This window comes from Saccoglossus kowalevskii, chromosome 6, assembly GCF_978046115.1.
Source record: "Saccoglossus kowalevskii chromosome 6, keSacKowa6.1, whole genome shotgun sequence".
Taxonomy (NCBI): Eukaryota; Metazoa; Hemichordata; class Enteropneusta; family Harrimaniidae; genus Saccoglossus; species Saccoglossus kowalevskii.
Window position 1 is genome coordinate 11,707,505 of NC_140646.1, and position 17,913 is coordinate 11,725,417.

Here is a 17,913-nt window from a genome sequence, read left to right on the forward strand (position 1 = left end):
CAAGGTTAATAAAACCTACGAGTTCACCAGTGTACTTATCATAAGCCAGATCCTGCTTAATTTTGACTTCATCATGAAGGAGTGCCACATATTTGTAACTGTTGGATTTTCCATGGGAATTTATTTCACTGATCAGTTCTTATAATACAGCTTGGTTAATACCTGGCTTAGGTTTTATGAAGTTAGAATAGTCACTCAATGTTCGCTGACTTGGCAACTTAATAAAACCAGAACTTCGAAGAGCATCATAGGCAGCTGTTGATTTGTACCTAAGAGACAAACACCAACGTATAATTGTTGGATGCCAGCGCATCTGCCTGCTATCAGCACATTTGGCATGCCGTAACTGTTCCTCCCAGAACAAGCGCTGGAAACTGTCTTCTGAATACGCTTTGGTAACATCCTTAGAATGAACTTCCATTATGGTCTTTAAATCAGACTGTAAAGGCTTCTCCACACTAATGCCTTCAGTACTTATGAGTCGCTTCACAATTCTATCCAGTGACTTCTTCACATTTGACTCTCCCTTTGTAAATTTGTTGCTCTTGCATGTAATTGTGTCTTGTCAAGATACCTGAAATTGGCTTTACTGTTAGTGTCTGTACACATGTTTTGTTCTTTGCACTGACTTTTTCTTCTAGATGACAGTGATCTCAGATTGCTGCGATACGATGAACACTTACAGCATCTCTTCCTGTCTGTTATCAGAATGCAATTAACTGATCGAATAGTTGAATTATAAATAGTTCCATCCTCAGCTTTTGCATTGTAATCTTCCTCAATATAGGCAGATACTTCTTTTTCTCCAGCAAATGAAACAGATTTTACAATCTCTCCACCTCGACTCTGAACCAAATCAATGAATGCCTGGTCTGTGTTTCCCATGCATATATTGCACGTATTTACCAAAGTAATAAGTTGGGTGATGACTGACAAGTCTGTTATAGTTTGTGGTACATGTTCAAATATATCATGACCACTTGTGACATCTCTTCCATGGATCAGTACACGCCATGTTAAATTTCCAGCAACCATTACACATCTTGAAACCTTTGAAACATCCCCGATGAACTCTACTTTGCTAAACCGAAATTCTGAGCAGGAGCTAAGCAGTGACCAACTCAAATGTAGTGAGACTTCATTGACATGTTGTTTCAAATATGAAAAAGTGAATGGTTCAGGTTCTCCGATGCAAACATCTTCCTGAGAAACAGAAAAACAGTAAAAAAGGAAGTAATCCAGTTCACACAATTATGACTAGCATTATGAACAACTGAACATAGTGAAAAATAATTATTCATATAATTATTCATATACTAGTAAAATGAAAAATTAAAGCCCAAACATTAAAATGTTGAAAGACATTTTATTTTGCAACATGCGATTCAGAATTCAATTTCTTATACACTACATTCACACTATTAATAAAAACAAATGTATTCAATGTATTCCACACATTGATGTTTTGTGAGTTTCTGCAACTTGGATAATTTCATACTTTTATTCCAAATGATTATATTAACTTTCAGCTACATTTATATACTGAAAAAACATTGTCAGTTTTACTTTGCTTACCTTGTTTTGATGATTTATGATACCATCTTCAGTGCTCAATTTTTCTAGTTTCTTTCTTTCGTGTAACTTCCTGTAATACTTTTTAGGACGGGCCCACTTATTTGTACGAAAGGGCATCTTGACCAGCAACTGTGTAAACACAATAGTGATAGGGCTTCATTAACACGCCATTTTTAGTTTCAATGAGTAAAACGCTTAGTAAAATTGAACAGCAAAAACCAAAAGAAAATATCGCGAAACGCGCTATAAAGCAACAATTGTTTTATTCAATGTAACCAGAACTTTTACAAAAATGCAAAAAAAATACTGATATAGTATCGGATAAAACATAAAAACAGTGACAAAAATACCATGACTCGAGCAAAACAGTCTACGACAGTCAATACATCGACGCCATTTTATTTTACTCACTATACATATCATCGTTCAAAATAGAAAGAACTTTACTACTACAACTTAAAGAAACGATTCTATAAAAACTAAATGATGTATACAACCTGTGTTGTATATTTGTGAGGGGAAATCGGGAAAAACAGCCATAAAACAAAACACCGTTTTCACACAAGTCAATTTTGAACTTTTGTAATTCGCGTCAAAACGAGACTGCCAACAAAATCTGTTTCCTCGTCAATCATGTTCTGTACAGTTGAATTGAACATAATTGTAACTATTTCAATCTGTACACTTTGATATGACCAGACAAAATTGATGATAAGCCAACATATACATCTTGCTAGAAGGTTACAAAATCGTGAGTACCGAGTAGGTATCTCCAACAGCTCAAGACTGAAAGAGGTCACCAATACCACGTAAAATCATCGGTCGATTTTCTTAACCACTCTACACTTAAACGAAATGAAATTACTCACCTTGCCTTCAGACGTATAATAGAAGTGTTCGGTATTAGAAGTTTCTTTAAAGTTGTTGAACGAGACGATAATAAAAGGTCAGATCGCAGACAAGACGTGACGGTAACAAGGTAGAGTTGAAAGTGTACAGTGACGCTGATGACATCACTGTTAGTCGATTTGAGCGAAACGCGCATCTCCTGGTTGATTAAGGAATTAACACCTTTAGACAATAGCGTTTCTTAACCGGGTGTTGAGGGACGGTGACCCACTAGACGAGAGCGACTTGAGTCATCTAGAACTATGGTAGGTACTGGGAAGACTAAACGTTCAGATTTGTTTGGGAATGATATCGATCGCTTAGATCGTGAGTTAGAGAATGAGAAAATGTCATTGGGCCCCTATGGTAGAAGGTGTGGTACCAATGACGCTGTGGTTGATACCCGCACTGATAGAGATGGTAGCTACACTGCAGTATATCTGGGAGACACAAGTTGAGTACATTTTCTGGAGATGTTGGTCGAACATCTGATGTTGACTTCCTGACGTGGGAAGGGGAGGTGAAGACGTACTTACATGGTAATAAAGAGTCCCCCATACCGATGCTGCGAACAATAAGAGCCTCATTGAAAGGAGGCGCGGTTCGGCTCATAGACGGGATGGGACCTGATGTTACGTTTGACCAGTTACTGAGAAAGCTACGCAAGCGCTATGGTGATGTTCAATCCACTGAGACACTTCTGGCGAACTTTTATAGTAAGGGGCTACAGAAAGAAAAAGAAACCATTGCTGACTTTGCTAACAGACTAGAGGAAGAGTTAAACAAAGTAGAGCGGAAAGGTGGTATACTTAAATCAGCCATGGACCAACGCCTGAGAAATACATTTTGGAGAGGTTTGCGAGATGAAGCAGTCAGGGACGCTATCAGACATCGTGTAAACAGAGTGTATGATTTTGATGAGATGGTAGGGCTGGTGAGAGAAGCTCAGGAAGAAGTTAATGAGAGACGCCAACCATGCCAACCCCTGTCGCGGTTGAAACCCGCAATGACCCGACTAATGGCTACTGATGATGCCATGGAGGTACAAGACAACTCTGGTGAGACGCGGTTTCCCGAAACAGATGTTGTAAGTGGAGTAGCTAGAGAATTTGCTGAACAGTTGAAACCAACGCTATCGTCTGTTATTGAACGCTTGGATAGGTTGGAGATGAAAGTCAAATCAACGCTTGAGTATGGCACACAGACAACATGCTTTACACGGGAAAATGATGACCCCGGTTCCAAGAGACAGTATAAAGGTAAGGCCAGAGTGCCTAGACATTGTTATGTGTGTGGTGACCCAGACCACATGGCCAGAGACTGTCCAGACAAGAAAAGGCAGGCACAGAGATGTTTCTATTGTAAAGAGGAGGGACATTACTCAAGGAATTGCCCTCAGAAAAAGGAGAATAATGCTAAACAGACAACATCCACTTCTGGTGAGTCTGATTGCAAGATGCGTGACCAGCCTGCGAGATATGAACAAAGAAGAGTTCGACAGCGGAAACGTAACCGCCCAAGGAAGAGAAATGATAGGACACCCCTGAGTGTAGATGACTCCATCCCCAACCTGCAACTGATGCAAACGGATATTCGTCGCAGAGTCGTAGGACCGGCATATGAGGAAGTAATCACAGTGAGCAGCCATATCGCATGTTGTCTAATGGATACAGGTTCACAAGTAACTACATTGAGTAAGTGGTTTTATGACGCTCATTTCTCTGGTTTTCCCTTAGATATGTCTGCTGCTGATTTGCGAATACTGGGTGCTAGTGACCAAGCTGTGCCAGTATTGGGACTATTGGAAGTACAGTTAGGACTGCCACCGTCAATATATGGTGTAGAACAGACCATGGATGCCCTGGTAGTGGTAGTTCCAGATACAGAGTATGGAAATCGAGTACCAATAACATTGGGTACAAATGTGTTGGAGCCATGTATGCGAGCTGCTGCGGACAGTAGAAAGAAGAATCACAATGAAGTTGGTAAGATATCTACACCTGGGAAAAGGACATATGATAAGTTGAGGTCTAGACATTGCTTTGCTGGTATTGACGGTCGTATGGGATCTGCTCGTGCCTTGATAAAGAAACCTGTTACTATTCGTCCCGAAGACAGTGTTATCATTACTGGTAGGTTACAGCATCCGAAATTGCCAATTGATATCTATCTAGGTTTGGAGCCTAGTGACAAGGACAAAGAGACCTATGAAACATATGTAGAGAGAGTACGCAGAGACTTACAGGCAGCGTATAAGATAGTTGGGAACAAGATGACTAACAGAGCGAGGAAGAACAAATATCTGTATGATAAAAAGGCGAAAGAAGCCGACTTGGAACCTGGCGACCGTGTTTTGATACGCAATGTATCTATCCGAGGTAAACAGAAACTTGCAGACAAGTGGGAACATGAGCCTTACTTGGTAGTCAAGCGAGTGAATCCTGACATCCCTGTTTACGTACTGAAGCCGGAGAGTGGAGGGAAGCGCCGGACAATTCATCGTAATTTGTTGATGCCATGCTATGCCCTGCCAGCAGTTCCACCGGATCGTCCAATGCGTACACCAAACGTACCTAGACGGAATCATTGTAGACGGACTCGCACTCAGCGCACCAATAGAGTGGTCAGAGAGTCTAGCGACACCGAAATAGAGAGTTCTTCTGATGATCTGATATTATTAGAGAGAACACGAGCGAGAGATAGCGAAAGTGGTTTGCCTGTGACAGAGGCGATGTCTAGTAGTAGCAGTGAAGAGACTGACCGGTCACAGGATGAGACAGTTATGCCACCTGTTGATAGTTCAGTTGTGACTGAAATAGATGCATCACCAGCCATCGTAACTGTTAGCCTTGACAATACAGTGAGTGACAACGGCACTATAACCGCTGATACGCCATGTATTGGAAGTGGCACGTTGGATGAGGGTACTGTCGTCCTTGAGAGTGTGGGAAGTTCAGTACATGACCAAGACCGCGTGACTGGGGATGCGAGCCAAGCATCTGGATCTAGCCAAGACGCTGAATTGGCACATACTAATAGTGAGAACATGGAGGGTTCTGCTGATATAATGTCGGAAGAAAGAGTGATGCCATGTGAAACGGCAACTGAGGCACCGACAGATGATGTAACGACAGGGAGGAGATACCCAATGAGAAATAGACGAAGAACACAGTATTATGGCTTTAGTGACATGAATCACACCGTGGATTTTAGGTTGAATGCAGCCACACCAACGTTCATGCCGAACGATCGAATGGTTGATGATGAGCCGCTTGGGGCGCAACTCTATCCTTTAACGCAGGAGAAGACCGGTGTGTGCCCGTGGGAATTACCCGGGTGTTCACGGAAGATAGCTTTAGCCAGGGTAGCGAACAAACAAGCATCTAATCATCTCCCATTCACTAGTCTGTGGACCACGAGAGAAGATAAGTTGAGTAAGCCAGATGATGCTAAGAGCTGCAGGAGATATGGAATTCAATTTGCAACATTCCCTGACAGGTCTACCTGCGTTGGATAGTAATTCAGCAGTATCTGATTGGAGAGGAATACTATTACCGACGGTTAGTGATAGACAACCGATGAGGTGTTACTAATTGTAATCTGGATGCGATTGGAACATGCCTACCTGCTACGGGTATATGTACGTCGCCAGATTGTCGTATAGTGAGGTTGTCGAGGATGAGGATTTGGTTGAGCAACTCCGAATGACAACACCCACCTGAGAGGAGAGTGGGACTTCGCATATGTGGTATTATCTCCGACCACGTTGTAGTTCAGCGTATTGTGAGGTTTCGAGTTGGTATTATCCTTCCCATATGGCTCAACAAGTTGGGAGATGGACCACAATATAGTGAAGAGGTGACGACTGGTGCAATGTACATGTACCTGGGGAGCAGGCTAGTGTGACAATGAACATTGTATTTATTTGCAGAGTCATTGGTATGTGGAGACACTCTGAAGACACTTATTGGGATCGCCCTTGGTGAACCCTTGGTCATATCTGTGGACATGTGTGATTGTGTAACTGTACAACTGCATGTATTTGCGCCTCGCTCCTGAGGGAGTATACCTGGTACACTTTTGTTTGCTAGGGTGGTTACTTGCAGGTTGGACTCCCAGATTGCCAGGGAAGAGCAGATGCACTCTTATTGGGCCATGATGTAACAGACCTGTATTAAGATGAAGTTCAGCTATTACTTAAAGCCACGACGAAGAGTACAGTAGTACCTCTACCATGAGAAGACGGCCCTGGTGAGGGTTAGTTAGTTACATGTCCACCCTTGCTCTCTCTCCCATTAACTGTTTTATGGTTAGCTATGGGAGTGGGGGAGAGGGGATGACATGTTTTGGGGAGGGAGGGTGTCGCCTGGTAAATTTGACACTATTGAGTTGTATTTTTTATTGTGTAATTAGAAAATTTTATAGATTGTCAGACGGACATGACATGCAGCGATTTGTGTGGATGTGCTTTTTGCATACACTATACTAACAGGGATAGCCGTAACGGGGCAATGAAACTTATTTTGCTCCTGAGTGAATGCATTTGACATGCGAGTATCACGTGATCACTTCGTGGAAGAGATGACGTCAGCGTAGTCAATGGCAACGAAAATCAGCTCAGGCGTGTCGAGGAGGAAACTATATTCCGCCTTGGTACTAAAGAACCCCGTGGTATTACAAACAGTTCAACTCATTTGTTGAGCTCACTACCTGAGGCGCGTTATTTGTTCTATTGTGGAATTTTTTGTGATTCTAACTTATAGTTCATGCGCGTTCTTACGTTCCTATGTTCTACCTGTACGTTATCACACTTGCTTCTATGCTATCGATAAAGAGCCATTGCTCGAAACGTCTAGCTATTTTTAATAGTTATTTAGGACTACGATTACCAAATATTATCTTCAATATATCATACTTATCAGTCCGAGCAGCGTTTATTTATTTATAAACTACTATTATGCTTAGTGTTTTATCTGCTAGTAGGCATTAAGCCAGGCATTTTATTTGTACTTATTTGTACACTGGACAGGAGGTTCTTTCACTGCTAGTATGGGGTAGACAACACAATAGTACTGGAAATGAAATACACATACACTGAAATATCAAGGTAAGCTCTTGGCTTTAATACCTCTCAAAACGACAGTCAATGGCTCCTGCAATACAACAACGAAGAAATACAGGAGTCGTGCTTGCAGAGGAACGCTGGTATTCTGGAGGGCACCGCTGAAAGCAGATCGCAGAGCAGTTCATACAATTCTGAAAGAATGATGGTTGAAGCCTGTATCACTTGTCTCACAATATCGCAGCAGTAACAACACACAGTTGAAACGAAGGATCCCAAACTGTCCTCAGTGTAGCCTATTTGTAGTCATAAATGGCTCAGATTCAGGGACACCACCTTGGTTTCCACATGAGCAAATCAGAATGTGATCTTGCTAGCAGCTGTGTCACGTAGGCAACTCAGTAGATCATAAACATCTGTTATAACAATAACAAATAACAGCACACCTGGTAGATTCCAATTGTTTTTCCAAAATTGTAAACACCCTTTGTTATGTAAATCACAAGCACACCTGGTGGATTCCAACTGTCCTTCCAGAGTTGAAAACACGTATGACCTATCAATCACCTTTATGACAGTTATCACACGGCAATGCATACTATTTCTACCCATGATTCCATGCACACTTCTATTTGCAGATTTTGAGGTAATATGACTAAAACATAGAATAAAGTATGCTGACAGTGTATTTATTACTTTTGTAGATTCCGGCTTTGAATATGATGTCCGAAAAAAGGTATTAATTGTAATATATGGATATGGATTGAAATCATAAAGATGAAATAGTGTTGAACAAAATAATTTGTTTATGGTAATAGTCAGGTATGATTGATACTCATGATTAGAAGTAATTGCAATGGATTTATCCGATAGTGTATTTTGTGGTCATTTGCCAAGTGACTGCCATGTCCTCTCTTCCCTCTTTCTATACTATTGTTACTTGTCTACCCCTTACTTGTTGTATCAATGCACATTGGTGAATTTATGAATTAATTACATCTGTAATTGATAGTTTCTACACTTCTAGGAGTTTCAGTATGGCTGTGAACTGTGAAAGTAGAAAACATAAACTCCAAGTGCAACATTTTGTCCTGATTTTCTCATTCTTAAATTGTGTTCTACAAACTTGGGAAAGATTATGATAATCCAAGCCATTTGGTAGCCACTGAGTAGTAACTGAGCTAAGTAGGCGAGTTGTAACAAGTGGCCCATGTTTTATTCTGCTCATTTTTCAAATTCAATACCTATTAAATCACGTCCACTGGGCAAACTACTGTGTTTGTAAGTTGAAGGTTCTCTAAGATGAACACACAAAGATTGATCACAATGTTGATATTTTTTTAACGCATGAGAAGCAACAGTTATTATATTTTGTTCGCAGATCACAGATATAAATGTGAAAACAGGTAGTTGTTGTTACAGATGTAAGACATACTAATAAGTAATTATGATGTTATGATTAGTATACTAAAAATACCTGAGATACTGTCATAACTTTTTTCTGCGCCCCTCTTGTCAAGAACCGTCCAGACTTACTGCATCTGCCTAGGTTTATTATAAGCTAAGGAATAATCACAGCCATAAATGTATACAAATAAAATATTATGATGAAACTGGGGTCTTACACCTTTTGCTTAGCTCATCTTTTTCAATAGTAATTGCTTTATTGCACGAATATTCTCAGATAGAATCTCTCGCATCTTCAGTGTTTTGGAACTAATAGAGGGCTCTCCACGCCCAGAATGAATCATTATCGTGGACAAATAAATTAAAATAATCTGCATTTCTTTTCCCATTAAGTACGGCATTCAATATCTGACAGCTGATGTTACTACACTGTAATAATACATACACAAGGTAGTTCAGACACTGGTGGCATGTTCACAATCACGCCCTAATCTTGTCCAATATTTCACGGCTGTGTAAGAAAAACACAGATGTGACCACGTGTATATTAGCGCACGCAAGTCATATGAAAACGCGTATATGAAAGCCTGAAAAACCACCACGAATATGTTAACGTTTCTCTCCTATTTGATATGTATCATCTTGGTGATTTATGTTTTTACACTTTCATAATAGACCATGTATGTCGGTATCTTACCGAAATTAGACGAACGTCACAGAAGTACAACGCCGCATTTAAAGAATTTGCTGAAAGACATGATATTTGGTTTGCAGTGTTTTTCACAATCCAAAATAGCTGGTGGGCGGTCTAATTAGCATAAAATTGCATATTAATTTGCATATCATTTACATACAAATTCTAGCATTTATGTCATGAACTGCAATAAACACTAATTTATTTACTATTTTTTTTTTTTGAGTTTAATTGAAACATGTTACAATCAATATTTACGAAATGCAAAGTTTGAAATCGGTGATTTATACATTCTTAAATTCTACGTTAATGAAATTCAATTCGAGTAACGAAGAGCAAGTACAAAACATAATTGAGTTATGATGTAGAAAATATACGAGGTGATAATTCCCCGAAGCCAAAACGGGCGACTTGTCAAAATAAAATCCATAACATTTTTATTTGTGGCATCAGTACTCATCCGTGTCGACGGATAGTACGATACATTTACAAATGTACTGTCAGCTACGACACGTTGCGTTTTCACACGGAGTTGTTTTAGAATTCAAGAAAAAATGCTAGCAATCTGCAAAATAAAATAATCTGCCATGTTCTCGAAAGGTTCGACATAAAAAATCGATAAATTGAAAAAAGTACGTGGGAAAGATAACTAAAGTATGTATTGAAATACAAATACTCACGGTAAACTAATACGGCAGCCATGTTTGATGTTTTTACCGCTTTCCGAATTCAGTACACGAACACCCAGAATGCGCTGTTTCCCTATGCAACTTAGATACTAAATCGTTACAGCGCCAATAGCGGTGGGTGGCCAACGGTCGCTGAATGGGGTAGGCCAAAAGGTCATCAGTTCGCCTTCTCCATGCTGTTTTCACGATGAAAATCGAGCGAATGTTGTAAATACGGCTACAATTTTAATTTTTGTTCGAGTTTACATCCAATCTGCTAATATAGTTGTTTATTTTCTGTGCATATACATTTCGTTCGTATTTTCTTCCTTCTTTCGTGATCGGAAATTGAAACCACTGTAGTTGCGTATTGTGAGCAATAAGTGGCAACAATGTCTGGCGACCATGAATACACTTGATAACTGCTTGCAGACTTCCAGTGGTCATTGTTTATGTTTGGATTCTTGAAACAATGGCAAAATGAAGGTTTGGGCAACTACTCTTTTGTTTAGGCTTGGGAAGAACAATGCAAGCTTTTTACAAATACTTTGAGCTGGATGTACGTTGGTGGGCGGGTGTTGATGGGCACACCTAAAACCCCTCGTGGAAGAATAGTTTGAATATTATTAATATTGCGCTGCAGACACCAAGAACCGCACAACGCAACATAAAAACGAGATCATAAATACCATCTTTAAATGCAAAGCTTTTGTCAAGTTCACATAATAAGTGTAAAATCACAACACTGTACAAAGTATGTAGATACTAGCAATAGTAAACCAATGAAAGATCACTTGACGGTGACAACTCCAATCTAACACGCGTTAACAACTATTTAACCTATTAACATAAATTAATAAATGAACTATAGTAAACAAAGTACCCCTCCTCAGTAACAATAAGAACAACTTGCACAATGACGGCATATGTTGTGCTCAGGGGTGAACAAGTTAAAAACGTTTTAATTTTGTTTTCGCGTCTATATTCATACAAGAAGCGTAAATATGGCCATTACTTGGTAACATTCAGTTGACCATGTATTTCTTTCGTGTGTGCACGTCCACAAATAATGTTGATTATGGCATTCGGGTGCAGTTTAGGGCCCAGATCACTTACAAAACCATATATTACCTGCACTGTATTGTTTTTTGTGGGTTAAGTAAACACAGCGCATTTGATTTGGTTGCGGTGTTTGAACCGAAATAGTGTCAATGCTTCATCATCCGAAATGTAATACGTTCAGGTTGTGATACAATTTCTAAATATTAACTACTTTACTTTAATTACGACCTAATTACTTTAATGTGAGAGAGTTTGATCTGTTCATAAACATCTACTATGATCCGTGGGGCATTCTTTCAAACAATTCTGAAATCATTCATTGGTACATTAAGAAAAAAGTGAAAGTGGTGGGTGATGATGCCTCGGGAGAATTTGAACAAAATCATGGTATAGCAGCAGGGATAAACTCTAGGTAGAGACCTCGCGAAACAAATCATTTAGCAAATGGCAGGGGCGGAAACAGAACTGTAAAACTGTCACTGTAAAGAAGAACCGCATATGTGAGCGAGATATTTTCATTTTCATTTTTTCCATTAAAAATGTGCGAGTCTCAAAAAATTGTAAGTGAGATCATTGATCGGAGAGAAGAAATGAAAAAAAAATATTCCATGTTTGGCAATGTCGCCAATGGTGGCACAATTTTCAGCATTAATGATGGATGTCTCGCTTTTTGACGACAGAGTTTCACGGCGTGTCACCACAAACCACGCCGCCGCCATGTTCGCCAAGTAGTCTCAAGCAGCACCGAGATTCACTGTCAACCAACGCACATAAAGTATTGATCTATCTGCGCGAGACTATCGCTACTTTGATCATGATACTCCCATGAACATGCAACATGGATTTGTTAGGCGGCGTGCGGAAAAACATGAAGATAAAAATAATTTAAAATATAAAATTTTATATTTATTTCATTTTCGGCTCCTGTTCATTCGGCGGGTTCGTGAAACAAGGGATAATAAAAGTATGGCCTAAGACTTCTTTTACTAGCTTGATGTTTAGTAAAATAACGCAACATTCCCTATAGCCAATAACTCTTTGTTGCCTGTATTCCCAATTGCTTTATGCTGAGGGTTGTTGCACTTTGCAAGTACACTTAAGTCAAAATTGATTATCATTAGTTTCGACATGAGGAAATAAAACGAGTATCGTACAGCTCGTTATATATTTGCGCTCATTTTCTACGAACGTACACATATTGCGTATCCTTGGGAAACTATTTGTTTCTAAACGAAATTTAGTTAGTGTGTTTGGCTTGACATAAAAGAGAAGATATTCGTATCTAACCTCCACGTACAACCTTAGCATTACTGGAAACAAATGTTTACCTGTTGCGCATCATAGGAATTTTTAGGATAATTAAGTATTATGAATTCAACGAGATATCACGCAGGGCCCTTCCCTGCCAAAACAGGCTTCAAAGTAAAACCACAACGGATGTGTTCATATGATGACATCCTTTGGTGAACATATTCGATACATTCATATTATCGCATATTTCAGCCTGTAAATCATCCAAAACTATTTGGTTACGTTTCATAGTATCAACATGTTATAGAGACTCAATGGTAAAATTGTACATGGGAGAGGGGATAGTTTTGTCGCTAAATAATTATAAATAGGTTGATAGTGACCGTAATACCCAATACTATTTTCAGGTTCACCTTTTATATCTACAAGCCAATAGTAATTTAGTCGTGAAAAATGTTTTACCTGACATGGTAGGACCCGCAATTAGACAGGTAATGGGGCGTTGCAATCGTGGGTCCATAATGTATAGTTATTGCTTCATACTAGTTTTCTTGTATTTTATACAGGAACACAAAAACACGCACAATTATGGAACATATTTGGATTCAAATGATGTATAATATAGAAATATATGTTTAATTTTTAATAATAAATAATTTATATATACATATTTACACTTACATAATAAGATCAGTTATAATATACATATATATATATATATATATATATATATATATATATATATATATATATATATATATATATATATATATATATATATATATATATATATATATATTAATATATATATATATATATATATATATATATTAATATTAACTAATTTTCTAGATCTATTATATATCCATAGTATATCCATAGGGCAATGTTTTATAATCATGGTAAACAACCCTTTTATTATTAACTATACGCCATATCTTGCTTCTGCCGTATAGATATGACGGATATTGTTATTATTTTAAAGAGGTTGTTCACCACAATAATCTCCGGACCACTACCATTTACCATAGCTATAAGACTATTATAGTTCCCAATTTGCGATGCTCTGAAATTAAGGGTGAGACCCTTCACCTTACAACACGTTATAATTACCTCCTCCTTGGTAACGGACTCGTACGCATAATTGTTTGGACCGCCAACAACATACGATGTCATTCGGCCACCTTAAAATTCATCGGTCTAGTCACAGAGATAGTAACCGAGAGGGGGTTCACATGTTGCGTCAACCATGATTCATAGATAACGCTGTCTGTATCAAAATATAACACATTATCACTTAAGGTAGCGAGAAGGGAATTTTTCACTTTTTTCTTGAATTTTCAAATATTTATAAAACGGTTACTTTAGACCTTGATACATTATCCCAGGTTTACAAAGGATCGGAATTGCGAAATAACGTTGCTCAAATTAGTGTTTTAAAACGCTAGCAGAAAAGACTACAACTGCCGTTTCGTCGATATTTGCATAATGTGTATCTTTGAAAGGGTTTAAATGATAACATCTTATCTGTATACTCTGTTGTTGACGATTCTGATATAACGGGTGATAAGCTTCCCGTCGCAAACAATGCGTGTTTATCTAACGTCCATTGTCAGCATTATTGTCAGTCGAGACTTCGTCGGAGAAACATACAGTACTCATTTCGCCCAACCTTCCGCTTTTACATCGACCGCTCATCGCTTAATTTCCGACCACGCGGTCTTGTCCGACCGAAACCGACCGCATTTTAATCGCGTTATTTTGCTCGCTCGCTCATTGAAAACACCGACCGCTCGCCCAAACACTGATCACTGGCACACGAGTGGTCGAAATGGTGGTTTTGATAGAAAAGTGTGAACATACAACTAGTATTAACTATTATTAAGTTTTGAACGACACTTTAAATCCAATAGTTGTATGACACTTGTATCGTGAAAGCAACTGAACTGGGACCTGTTATGTGTTTTGGGCGCTTGTTCTAGATGTAATATTTTATTTTAATGCGACAGTTACCTAAAAAAAGCATAGGTAATTCCTTTTGACGGAGCAGAGAAACGAGGAAATCTTCATGATTAATTCCAAAAATAACGATACCAAATCCACGTCGGTCGGTCTGGTAAAATTTGACATTAAATTTTCAAAATTAAGTCGCGATCATTGAATGAGTTCGGTCTATACCGTATACGTACCGTAAAAGTGTTCCCACAAACAAATTGTTTCGACTAAAAACGGCCACATGCCCTGACAAAATCGAACAGAGCTTGACATGTATGAATAATTTATTGGGCTTAAAAAAAAAAGTTTTAAAATTTATTTATAGCCATAAATATTTGGTGGCCAGTCGATGAACAATTCGAAACTTAGGATTCACACGGAAGTCCTTCAGGGCTGAAAATCATCGACCCTACTCTGGTTTACTTTATTTCATAACTTGCAGAGAAAACTGATTCGCCGTGGACTCTAATGTATCTCAGCCTAGTATTTTCTTTTTGAAATGACGTCAAATTCCATCCGTTTGTCAAAATATACCGATGTTTTTTCAGCGAATAATTTTGAAGCCTGACACAGCACAACGCCGGAGATTGGGTGGTACGACGACCCTTCAATTAGTGTCAAATACTAGTATGCTTTGTTACAACATCATTGATTGGCTGAAAGTCACATGATCGGAGCACGACCTGGGTCACAGAACCATATTAGTCCGTATTATCAACAGGACCTCGCAAAAGAACCACACCCATATTTTCAATTTTTTTAGCGCCGAAGTTGTCAACAAATGTAAAAAAACTCATGAATTTCATGGATTCGAATAAAATAAAGCAAGCGATTGATAAGAATGATTATTAATATTTTCGCCGATGCTCTTTGAATTTTTTTTTTTTTTTGATTTCAAGGTAAGAAATTGCTAGTTGAAGTTGCATCGTCTTCAAGGCGTCTGTTTCACCACGAACAACTCTAGCTCTGTTGTAGTTTTGCGATGTAAAATAAAATATATATTATAATAACAATACTTGTTTAATTATTTAGGGTTCCAGCCCACAAATTACGGACATGATCCCCAATGTTTGTCCTGTTTCGGCTGATTGTGTTGATCAACGCCCTTCCTAAACTCAGTTCAAGTGCTTCGTACAATTTCAGGCGAGCATAGCAGGTCGTGAACGCGGCAACCACATTGACATTCCCTGTCATTTTAGACGAGCATAGCAGGTTGTGAACGCGGCAACCACATTGGCATTCCCTGTCATTTCAGGCGAGCATAGCAGGTCGTGAACGCGGCAACCACATTGACACTCCCTGTCATTTCAGGCGAGCATAGCAGGTCGTGAACGCGGCAACCACATTGACATTCCCTGTCATTTCAGGCGAGCATAGCAGGTCGTGAACGCAGCAACCACATTGACATTCCCTGTCATTTCAGGCGAGCATAGCAGGTCGTGAACGCGGCAACCACATTGACATTCCCTGTCATTTCAGGCGAGCATAGCAGGTCGTGAACGCGGCAACCACGTTGACATTCCCTGTCATTTCAGGCGAGCATAGCAGGTCGTGAACGCGGCAACCACATTGACATTCCCTGTCATTTCGTCGAAATGTTTAGCTGTCTGCGTTTGTAATTGTCTCACTTCATAGTTGATGATATGAATGTCACAAAATTCTTTCTTGTCACTCATCATAGTCCTGTAAAAGGATTCTCTTGTCGATATATATTCGGTTCGGTAAATTGGTTCGTTGGGCGAATTACCCCCAGAACGAGTTCAACATCAACTTCGATAAACTGTGATGAATTTGTTTGCACGTATCTGTTGATCGACTTATTTAGCTGATTACTAGCGAATGGCTGTGTTATATCTGTCATCGTTTAGGCTCATGCAAGGTCCTGGATGGAACTCGACTCAGTGATTTGGAACTAATTACGATATAACCGTCGCTATTCGGACTACTATTTCTGACAGTTGGTATTCGCAGTTACTAATATAGTGAACGATTAATCAAAAGATATGTTCAGTACTTAGTGTGATTGGCTGTATGTGTGAAGGCCACGCCTTATAGTCTTTATACTGCTATGTAATTGGTTAAGGTTTTGAAAATGAATAAAGTTGTTTTAGTTTGTCTTGGCGAGTACACGAGTCTTGACGCAGTCTTGGAGAGTCTTGGGTCAGCCTTGCGATAGTCTTGGGGACTTTTCCCCAGGGCGCTGTGTCTTATAGAGTGCTCGACTGACCGACTAAAGACGAGAGTTGAAACGTATTTTGTTGTGTGCGTCTATTTGACTGTAAAGTTTAAGTGACATTCCCGATCCCGTACCTCAAGGGGCGAGATATATAGAGAGAGACGAGATTCCCCTCTGACACGTGTGGAGAACCCCAGGGAGAAGAAATTCCCACGTGATAAAACACCTCAACCTCGGATTGTGTTCGATCTTCTCGGCTTCAAGTTGAATTCCTTCGTGTTGAAATAAGTTGTCGATGTACTTAGTCTACAATCGTCGCTCGTATACCATTTCGGCTCGTATACCATTTGATGAGACCGTCGTACTGAGATATATCTCCGAGTATAATTATAGGATGATCGATTGGGTAGGGGCTGTATTTATTGACCCACGGGTAATATCTCTGTACGAAATCTTTTCATCGGAATCGCACTCGTATAGTGATATTGAAGCGTTATATCTCCCACCAAAGAAAGCATCCCTAGGGGATATGGGGTCCTGGATATCTATTTTTTTAATGTAGGACCTTGTATAACTATCCCGCCTCAACAAATTTGTATATTCGCAAGCCCAGATTTCGATATATTTATAACCTAAAGAAATTAAATCGTTTTTCGATGTTTTGCGTACAATTCCCCCATTGCTATATTACTAAGAGGGTGTTTCACATCGGGACCATTACACTGGAATGCCCGTGGTAAATGCATCCGTTCATTTTATACAGTGTTTGACTATGGGTGAAAAAAGTCTACGTAATAAGAACCGATTTTTACTTCACCACCCGCACTGTGGTAATGTTGTATTTGTAAACCTTCCTTGTGAAGGTACATTAATTATTCCAAACTGTTGATAGCATATTTGACTTTAGGTTTGAAGCCTTGCGATGGTGTTACCGGTATAGTATACGGTGTCAAGAAATTTCTACGGAAGATTTTACAAATAGGTTTTAGAAATTCTTTGCAGGCCTTACTATCATTCAGTCAGGATCATAGAATTCTTTATCTGGTATAGGGTCTTCATTCTCGAAATTTTCTGGCTTGTTGAACTTATGAGGAAAAAAGTCTTTCCGAGACTTGGTAAGTTTAAAAAGCATCGG

General features: G+C 39.2%; 1 protein-coding gene and 1 long non-coding RNA gene across 2 annotated transcripts; both read right to left on the reverse strand.

Moving 5' to 3' along the window:
- Positions 1 to 510: 510 nt before the first annotated feature.
- Positions 511 to 1,956, reverse strand: LOC144350905 (uncharacterized). Its single transcript, XM_078008959.2, has 2 exons — positions 1,576 to 1,956; positions 511 to 1,203 (listed from the first exon to the last, which is right to left on the reverse strand). The coding sequence occupies exons 1-2, from the start codon at positions 1,690 to 1,692 to the stop codon at positions 511 to 513; spliced, it is 810 nt and encodes a 269-aa protein (XP_077865085.2). The 5' UTR covers positions 1,693 to 1,956.
- A 7,211-nt stretch (positions 1,957 to 9,167) lies between these two features.
- LOC146741513 (uncharacterized) lies at positions 9,168 to 10,377 on the reverse strand. The gene is made up of 2 exons (XR_014929682.1): positions 10,307 to 10,377; positions 9,168 to 9,443 (listed from the first exon to the last, which is right to left on the reverse strand). It is a non-coding gene; the product is annotated as an uncharacterized LOC146741513 (long non-coding RNA).
- Positions 10,378 to 17,913: the final 7,536 nt, after the last annotated feature.

Excerpts from the sequence above, each read along its gene's own strand:
- LOC144350905 (XM_078008959.2), bottom strand. The coding sequence starts at position 1,692 with ATGCCCTTTCGTACAAATAAGTGGGCCCGTCCTAAAAAGTATTACAGG. Across the intron at positions 1,204-1,575 it reads TCATAAATCATCAAAACAAG|GAAGATGTTTGCATCGGAGA; the intron begins GTAAGCAAAGTA and ends TCTGTTTCTCAG.